The 9,352-nt window shown below is 53.8% G+C and overlaps 3 protein-coding genes across 3 annotated transcripts; 2 read left to right on the top strand and 1 right to left on the bottom strand.

The window, feature by feature from the left end:
• Nucleotides 1-3,290: 3,290 nt before the first annotated feature.
• Nucleotides 3,291-5,382, top strand: BJX67DRAFT_376209 (trypsin inhibitor-like cysteine-rich domain-containing protein; the record flags this gene model as incomplete). Its single annotated transcript, XM_071031830.1, has 3 exons — nucleotides 3,291-3,374; nucleotides 3,457-3,582; nucleotides 5,323-5,382. The coding sequence occupies 3 exons, from the start codon at nucleotides 3,291-3,293 to the stop codon at nucleotides 5,380-5,382; spliced, it is 270 nt and encodes an 89-aa protein (XP_070891366.1).
• Nucleotides 5,383-5,847: 465 nt separating this feature from the next.
• On the bottom strand, nucleotides 5,848-6,864 carry BJX67DRAFT_5832 (uncharacterized protein). The gene has a single exon (XM_071035186.1). The coding sequence runs from the start codon at nucleotides 6,594-6,596 to the stop codon at nucleotides 5,898-5,900; it is 699 nt and encodes a 232-aa protein (XP_070891365.1). The 5' UTR covers nucleotides 6,597-6,864; the 3' UTR covers nucleotides 5,848-5,897.
• Nucleotides 6,865-7,131: 267 nt separating this feature from the next.
• BJX67DRAFT_369070 (putative MFS phosphate transporter) lies at nucleotides 7,132-9,294 on the top strand (the record flags this gene model as incomplete). The annotated part of the gene is made up of 4 exons (XM_071030712.1): nucleotides 7,132-7,448; nucleotides 7,515-7,682; nucleotides 7,742-7,884; nucleotides 7,940-9,294. The coding sequence occupies 4 exons, from the start codon at nucleotides 7,132-7,134 to the stop codon at nucleotides 9,292-9,294; spliced, it is 1,983 nt and encodes a 660-aa protein (XP_070891364.1).
• Nucleotides 9,295-9,352: the final 58 nt, after the last annotated feature.

The following is a 9,352-nucleotide window of genomic DNA, read 5'->3' as shown; positions in this document are numbered from 1 at the left end:
GCAAATCGCTTCAATACAACGTAATTCGAGTTGCTGATAGATGAGAGCAGAAGTAAGATAGCTCCATGAACTTTGCATTACCCGCCAGGACATACATCTTTAGTACATCCTCCCAATCGAGAATCAGGCCGGCTGCCAGCTTCTATTCCCAATCGTTGAATCTCACGCGAGCATCCAGCCTAGAAGCTCAGATAGAAGTCCACTCTTCTTAAGTTAACACTTGATCTCGAGTACACCATTAGCCGGACACGAAAGATGGGATGCTGAACTCTTCTCCAATTAACCATGCAATAATGATCCCACTGCTTTAGCAATGAGGCTTGTGTACGCCTGATAGCAGAGTCGCTGCAACCTCTGAGTACCCCTGAGACAATACTTTGGAAGGCCGGGTTGGATGCGCTGTCTCTAACCACGGGACTCTTTCTTATATAGGAAATTCTCGGGTTATGACTGCCATTATCATTGTCATTAATTTTATCATTTGTTGTAAGACAGACGCTAGGACTTCGAGGAAGAGGATGAAGGACGGTTCTGCATGTGCTCATGAAGGTCTCGTTTTTATGATCTGATACTATACAATCCTCAACCCAGTGAAGTAATGGATGGGCTTTCGAACGCCCTTCTCGTCCGCAGAAGTTGTTCGATGGATTTCACCGTGGCCATCCCGGACTGCTAGGTGAAGTGCAGTGATATGGAGAGTCGTGAAGGATTCAAGGAGCGCGAGGCAGCGAGGATCGATATTCGGGAGTAATTGAGCGCCATTCTTCAAGAGGAACTTTGCCGTGGCCACACGGCCAGTTCCTGCTGCGAACAGAAAGCCGATATCCCTCAGTGATGGCTGTTAGAACCTCGTTGCATCTTGTATGACGGACTTGATCGGGCTAATGTCCCCGTCTGCAGCGGCTTTTGCAACCGGAAGTTCTCGAAGCCTACATATGCTCCCGTCCATCCTCGCGAGGAGCGCAAAGAAAACACATTTTGGGGTTGTATTTACCTCGTGAGAGCTGTTGGAGCAGAACGTGAAGTTAGTGAATACAAGCCTCCTTGCGCCCGATGCGCAGCGGCTCTGCCTCTTTAGCACAGTAGGCTGTATCCAGCTTAGTGCGGCTCAGCCACCGACCAGGGCTTCGGAGGATAAGACTCACACGCTCTTCTTATCTTAGCCCGCGCCATCTCCAACTCTCTGAATAAATCAACCATGTCGAGACATGAAGACGACATTGAGAGCCTTCGGGAGCCGCCGCCTTCGTACCGGCCTCCTTCTCCGGCACCCAGCTATCACACTGTCGACATCCACTTCCAACAGCCGCTACCCCCATCCCCGCCATCGACCCGCTCAGCACCCATCAGACCCAATGTAACCTCCATAGCGAGCGTATTCCAGCATTACATAGAGCACTACGACCGAAGAGGCCTTCTAATGCTCCTCCAGGGTGGAGCAAATCCAAACACGGAGCTCGAGCACAGTTCCCGACCACTCCATCTCGCAGCCGCGAAGGGTTCCGCGATAATAGTGCACTACCTTCTTCTTTACGGAGCAGATCCAACAAGTTTAAATGCAGACGGATATGCACCGATCCATCTCGCCGCACAGAAGGGCCATCCGGCCGTAGTAAACACGTTTATCAACGCGGGGGTGGATGTCAATCTCACGACCTTGTCCAGGTTAACCAGCCTGCAGCTCGCTTCAGAGAACGGGAACCACCACGTCGTCGAAGACCTCCTCAAGGCCAAAGCAAACGTCCACCTCGCCAGAAAACGAGGACCAGAAACAGGAAGCCCAGCCGTCCACCGCGCAGCTCGACGCAAGCACCTGCACATCGTGGAAACCCTTCTCACTGCCGGCGCTGAGCCCTGGGATCGAGATAACGACGGCCAGACCGTCCTCCACCACGCCGCACGAAACGGCTGGGTTGACCTCGTCCAGCGGCTCCTTGCCACACGGGACAGGCAAATCTGGGCAGTCGATTATTCGGGCGCTACAGCACTGCATTCCGCAGCGAAGGGCGGGGACGCGAATGTCATTCTTCTTTTATTGCGCGGTGGGTTGAATGTGAATACACACACTAGATCCGGCCATTCGCCGCTGCTTATCGCTGCTTCCTTTGGTCATACAGCGGCCGTGACGACGCTGCTAGACCATGGCGCGGATATCAAGGTGAAGAACCAGTCGCGGAAGACGGCACTGCATCTAGCTCTGCCGACGGGGAATACCGAGCTAATGGGCGTCCTTATCGACAAGGGCGTTGACGTGCACGCGCGAGACTCCAGGGGGCTTACCGCTGTGGAATCAGCCCTCGGGCAGAATCTCCTAGCTGTAGCTTCATACCTTGGGTCGAGAATTACCGGCTGATGTATGGAGTGATGAGAGGGCTGGCCTTGGGGCTATAGTCGACGACTCTTCCCCTTAATGCTGGCACATTGTACGAATTTACGACGGCCGTGGAGCTTTTAGGTTGAATTTGATGAAGCCTTTCCGGGTATCCATTAAGGTTTAATAAGGTCCAGGATATCAGTCGCTATAATCGTCATTTTCAGCGCAGTAGAACGCCTTCAAGCTCAAGGGCCATCAACGAAGCGAGAGTCATACCATAACCTCCCCCCCAAACAAACAAAAAGGGCCCTACCCCCAGGGTAGTCCGTTATACCGCCGGCCCGCCTCAGACCCCAATTCATTAAATTCATCCGCCTGCGACGTCGTTGAAAATCTCTAGAAACGCGAATTTGGGCATCCCGTGGAGAATGGCGAAAGCAGGTAGTCCGTTTTGTCGCTGGTCTCGAAGGGAGGTGTATTCGAGAGCTGAGAGTTCAGCGGATTATAAAATGGTTCGGTACTCGGGTCTGTCTTCCCCATGAGCTTTGACCACGATGTTGTCCGGTTTGCGGGGTTCTGTCCGCTCCCTCTACGATGTATGGACGTGTTTCATCTCGATACCCTCGAGAGAGGAGAGTTCCTGGGCACGCTTGGCGGATGTCATTCTGAGTGACTGAGTGTCTTGGGTCTGGCGGTCTGACTTGTCAGATGTAATTCCTTCGTCACTGGGTTGGTGATGACTCGTATTCATTCGCCTCCCGATGCCAGGAACCTTCTGCGAGTGGTGGTCTGAGCCCCAGGATTCCGGTTTCAGCCCTCCTCTGGTATGCGAATATTATTAGGTTTCATGAAAGGAATCTGAACATTTAAGGAACATCGCCCTCCGCAGATCCGACCCCTTCGATCTGGAACTGGGTATTACTTCGTTTTACCTTTCCTCCACCACTCCACCATAAACTCTGTTTCGACCTCGACAATGAAGCTCTACATCATTCTTGCCACCCTCCTCGTCAACGCGATGGCCTACGAGGCCGCCAGTAGCCCGCCTTGCAAGACAACCGTAAGCACCACCGCGCCTCGTTTTACGTTGGTGAAGGCCACTAATACTATCAACGCTAACTTCCCCTCTTTCTTCGATTTAGGAAGTCTACCAGGAATGCGGATCCGCGTGCCACCCCACCTGCGAGACCTTTGACGAGCCCGTCGAGGTGTGCACGGCGCAGTGTATCGCCGGGTGTTTCTGTAAGGAGGGGTTGTTGAGGGCTGCGGTAGGTTCCCCGCGGCGAGTCCAATATATTGCATCAGATGCAATGTGACGAAAGGACGAGGCTAATGGGGTTTCTGGGTGGATATAGAGTGGGGACTGCGTGCGCGTGAAGCAGTGTCCGAAAAAGGATGGCTGTCCTGCTCCCGGCCACTAAGAGGGCCTGAAGGCCTGAAGGGTGGTTTGGTCGAGTTGGGTTTGTCTGATACATCGGGATTATTGATGGGGAAAAGATATTCCAGGGTAAATCGCGTCATATTGAATATGAAAGCTATACGGATGGTTCTGTCCATAGTCTGCGTGTAGATATTAGTTTCGTATGGGCAATGGAACCGAGCGCGAGTTGCAAGGGAAGTAGGGAGAATAGCAGTATGCTTCCCAAAAGGCAAGAACAAATACGAGGAGAGGGCTTAATTTGAGACAATTTCAAGTGGACGAGGAGAGGCTTCATCGAGGTGAGTCCTGGTGAGACACCTCTGCAGTCTTTCCGAGCCAACTCGTTGTCTGAGGACGGGCTTGGAAGTGCCAAGATTGACATGAACTCTCTGCAACCTGAAGCAAAAGCACAGCAGATCTTCAAGATTTCCATCCGACTAGGCGGGGAGTACCGAACCGTGGCGGTGTAAGAAAGGCGGCATGAAGATCCCATACAGAATAGTTGAGGCGGCTCCAGTCTCATCGCGGGAAAACACTCATATGCTAGAGCGAGTAAGCCCAAAATTATCTATTAGACACCAAGGGAGTCGATTATCCTGAGTGAAATATAAACGAGACGGCATCGGCCTGTATGCTGCAAATGCCCTCAGGGAATGTGTGCGCTGCGCGGTTTTCAAGAGTGGACGGTTGGTGATGCCCAGGAAGAGTGAGAAAAGAGCATGTACCGTAATATCATCCATGCAAAGTGCATATACGAATGGAGTGCCCCGGTCCTGAAAATACAATGAACTGTTTGGGGAACCTGTTGGACTGATGAAAAATGTCTGCCTTTGAGCTGGATGGTCGCATTCAAGCAAGTAAAGCGACGGATGACCTCCAAACGACGAGCAAAACCGTGAGGAGATGCAAGGAGAACAGATGCTTAGCAGCAACAGCCGTCGCTCCTGTGCCTCGAGTGAAGGTCGAAGAGTGATTCTGACAGATGCCCTGCTGAGCGCATGCCTTTCACTCTGGGCTCACGGTATTGTGATGCCTGCTGGATAAGCTGGAGCCAGAGGACAACTCATCGTCCCGCGAAGGGGTTTATGGGTACACAAGACAGACCTTGACGTAAGGGGGGTCTGAAAATCTGACGCAGCACAGAGTTGTTATTCTAGAACCCTCCGGACGCGCTTCATGATTCGGTCCGAAGTAAGGGGCGTGTCAACAAAAGCAGAGGAGCCGACTGAGCCGACCAGGAAAGCTTAACTGCGTTCTCAAAATTGCACAAAGCACGAGGGCGAGTCGATATCGCACGTGCACGGCGACGTACATTCCTCCTTCGGAATGCAAAACTGCCATGCCGTCGGGCGTGTGGAGATTCAATTCAAACTTTGCAAGGTTTGAAAGCCCCTTTGCCCCGAGTTCCAAATCTGAAGCACCAGCGGGGCTGTATGGACTCGCCGCAGTGAGCCCAGAGCAGGGATGGTAAGCAGATCGTCGAGTGCCCCGAACGAGCCACAAGGTCCAGAATATGCACACTCTGCTTTTGCGCAGGTCAAATCTGACCAACTAATTCCCAAATCCTGCGAGCTGATCCACTGAACAGGGGCCGACAGTCAAGCCCTGGCAAGCACTTCTAAGCTTTGAGAAGCTTTACGCCGTTTAACTCCAAGCTAAGCGGTTCAGGGCTTGTAGAGCTGGAACCAGACGAACAGCGATCACGTTCGCGAAGTGCGAAAATCAACTGGACGCTGAAGATGAACCCAAGGCGGCCTTCCAAGGTGGGCCCCCCAGTGTGATTGCCACCCCACTTGAGCCTGCATGAGACGACGGGGCGGGACTAGATGGAAGTATATCCCTCGGGCGTCGCTTTCAACCATGCAATTTGTCGTCTCATTTCGGGCTTCGTGGGAGGATGGGGAGGACCAGGTTCTAGAACCGACCGCCCGCCCGAGATTGTCGAGACGACAACGAGAAAGAAAGGAATGGAATTCGAATCTCGTGATGGTGATTTGGCTGAGAGATTGCTATCGGTCAAGCCGAAGATCATCTGGATGCCATTCCACCCTCCGCCCTTCTGACTGGATGAGACGGAGCCACGTGCTGCGTGCGGCTTCTGTGAGGGATATCATAATCGATGCCCAGACGGGCAGATCCGAATCGAAGAACAGAGCACTCGGCTCAAGAGCTTGGCTCTGATGGCAACTTGAAGTCACGGACGCGGAGATGTTGACTCCTCAGGAGCATACCTAGGTACGAAGCGGCATGTTCCGTACAGCAGGATGGTGTGTTGCACCGCCGTCGTCCTCGAGTTGCTGTCTTCCCCCGGTTCTCCACGTTAGGTATGATCATCAGAGATTGCGCGGTATTGACGCGGCATCGAGGCGATGAGAAACCGACACCGTCCGACTGTCCGTCCTTCAAACTCAAAGTGAAGCATCTCATAATCCGGGAGCCTGCCAGCATGCCAGCGAACAGTGGTGTTCCACGCTGAGAAGTGTCGACCCCCACACGTGCCTTGCTCCGATGAGGGGCTCGAGAGGGAAGGAGCGCACTTGACCTCTTTCCTGATTCTGCGGTTGTGCCGTGTCTTGACTTGGTGGGAGGACAACCTTGGAAGCCACGTCGAGTTGAATGCAAGAGCCTGACCCCGTGCCGAAGTGCGGGGTAGTGATTGGCCAATCGCTCCAGCAGCAGGCGATCTGCATTGGGAAGGCGGTGCATGCTGATCGGTGCAGCTGGAAAAGATTCTGCCTGCACGTGCGCGGATGATTGGACGGGAGCGGATATCTGTCCCGCTTGCCGCACTGTCAGTGGTCGAAAAAAACTTCCGCTGCCAAGCCTGAGGCCCCGAAAGGTTCCTGAGATTTTCGACCGCATCCATCGCTCTGTGTGCAACCCCCAAAATGAAGAAAAAATTGAAAGTTAATTTGATGAGGCGAATGAAACGCCAGCGACCCTGCCCAGAGGAGGGGCACCGCTTAGCACCTCTCGGCGAATCGCTCCACCACGTTGCCCCCGCGCTGTCTGCCAGTCACAGGAAAGCTCCGGCTTCCCACTGCAGTGGAACCCCCGTGGTTACGCTGGATCAGCCCAGACGACCACCAGCTTATCAGACGCCACCGTCCACACATGTGCCCGAGTCGTCGAAGCAGTCTGGCTCCCCTCTTCCGCCTTCTTCCAGAGATTTTCGGCTCGCTATAAAACTCACCCTGCCTTGTCCGACTTGGCTTGCATCTTTTGTGCCGCTCAGCGCAATTGACTCGCGAGTATCCTCGTTCCAAGACATACCAAGACCGTCCCAGGAACGTCCCAAGAACGGCTTGAGCGCTCCGAAACTCTTGACCTCATAGCCAAGAGCAACCGTTGGTTCACAAGTGTCGTCGAGCGTTGAGATCCGGTCCGAGAGGAAAAGATGGCGGACTTTGGCCCACGCGCGCCTCACGGGCCCGATATGACGGGAACCCACGAGCCCCTGGAGGACATGGATGTTCACGAGAAGGGTGCTTTCGATGCTCTCATTCGTCCGGAGGACAGCTACACTGCGGAAGGCACATACTGGGCGGACTTGTCTCTCGTCAAGAAGATCAAGTTTGTCAGCTCGTATGATGCGGGCGAGGCCAGGCGAGAGCTGAGCGGGATCTGGGAGATGATCAAGCAGGACCCTCTGTCCCCGGTTTCTTATTATTTCCGGAACATGGTCCTCCCTGGTGCTGGTCTTGGTCTGGAAGGGTAAGTCGAGCACGCTTGTCTTGGGGCTGTGCGTCAGAGCGAGAGGCTAACTTGTTTTGCTGCTAGTTACGTCCTCTTCTCCATTGGAAATCTGAAACCCCTCTTCCAAGCTGCCTTCCCCGCTTGCTGGGATGATAAGGATATTTGCAACCCCCAATGGCTCAATGCGATCGACTACCTTGAGATCTGCGGTATCATCGTTGGTCAGATCTTGGTCGGCGTCCTGGGTGACTGGTACGTCGACGAATCAGGAAGCTAGACACAAGCCAGACTTTTCTGACTGTTTCCCACAGGATCGGCCGACGATGGGGTTTAATCCAGGATGCTACGATCATGTTTATCGGTCTCTTGATGCTTACCGCTGCTTGGGGCGTCACCCAGAACGGCTGGGTAATTTGCTACGCCTGGTCTCTGTTCTTCTATGGTATCGGAGTTGGTAAGTGCCGAGGAATCCGCGTCCTTGTACTACATCCTGCTAATTCCCACCCCAGGAGGTGAATATCCCATGACTGCCACCAGTGGTATGGAGAATGCTGTTGGTTCGGGCAAAGTCTCGACGAAAGAGGACCGCCTGCACCGTGGCCGTAAGGTCACCAGTGCCTTCCTGATGCAAGGCTGGGGTCAGTTCTTCAACCAGGTTCTCCTGATCATTCTGCTGCTTTGCTTCCACCACGGCAGCGGCAACCCCCCTTACTCCACGGTATCTGCTCAGTGGACCTACCGTATCTCTTTCGCAATTCCCGCCGTCGGCACGTTGTGGCTCGTCTACTACCGTGCGTACCACATGAAAGCCGCCAGCAAACAGCTTCAGTCGGCGAAGAAGAAGGCGTCGGTCACTGGATACGATATTGAATCCCTCCGGCTCACCTTCAAGCACTTCGGATTCCGCCTCGTGGCGACCGCTGGCGCGTGGTTCGCCAACGATGTCTTCTTCTACGGCAACAAGCTCTTCCAGTCTGAATTCATCAAGGTCATTAGCCCCGAATCCACCTCCATTATGCCTACGTGGCTTTGGAATTTGTGCAACGTCGGAGTCTCCCTCTGCGGTTACTACCTTGCTTCTTTCTTGATCGACAATAAGCTCTACGGCCGCAAGTGGATGCAGATCATCGGTTTCATGATGGACTTTATCCTCTTCATCATCCCCGCCTTCAAGTTCGACTACTATACCTCACCCGAACACATCAAGGAGTTCCAGGCCATGTACTTCTTGAGTTCCTTCTTCAACCAGTTCGGTCCCAACTCAGTCACCTTCCTGGTTGCCGCGGAAGTGTTCCCCACTCCCATCCGTGCTACCGCTCACGGTATCTCCGCCGCTGCCGGGAAGCTTGGTGCCCTCCTAGCATCCGTTCTTTACAACTACATTACCACGCAACAGAAATTCTACGTCGTCCCTTGGTTCGGTCTGGGCGGTGTCATCTTAACCTGGCTCTTTCTTCCCGACACCACCGGACTTGACTTGAAGGAACAAGAGCGCCGTTGGAAGTATATCCGTGAAGGCCGTGAGGAAGACTACCACGGACCCGCCGTTCACCCCAAGCACCTTTCCATTTGGGAGCGCTTGCGCGGCAAGGGCAAATACTACGATCCCGAGCTCGACTACAAGCTGAAGGTCGAGGACTACCGGGCCGAATGGGAGGCTGCTATGAGCGCCAAGATCAGCGAGAAGGACAAGGCTGCCGAGGACGACGCTGAGGAAGAGCTCCTGTCCGGCCATGTCCACTCGTACTTCCACCGCACAAGCCCCATGTTCCGCGGCATGGAGGAGAAACCTAACAAGGGCGACAACTTTGCGCTACCCCCCGCTGCGAATGCGGAGGACTCTACATCCTCCGAAAACCCTTGAGCATTCAACAACTAGAACAACTCATATACCCCTTTGTTTTATTTCGGCTCTCGTGCAT

This window comes from Aspergillus lucknowensis (assembly GCF_044049455.1).
Source record: "Aspergillus lucknowensis strain CBS 449.75 chromosome Unknown BJX67scaffold_1, whole genome shotgun sequence".
NCBI classification, from domain to species: domain Eukaryota; kingdom Fungi; phylum Ascomycota; class Eurotiomycetes; order Eurotiales; family Aspergillaceae; genus Aspergillus; species Aspergillus lucknowensis.
The sequence above is the reverse complement of the archived record's forward strand: the minus strand, read 5'-3'. Positions and strand labels throughout refer to the sequence as shown.

Coding starts and splice junctions, on each gene's coding strand:
- BJX67DRAFT_5832 (XM_071035186.1), bottom strand. CDS start 6,596: ATGCGGTCGAAAATCTCAGGAACCTTTCGGGGCCTCAGGCTTGGCAGC.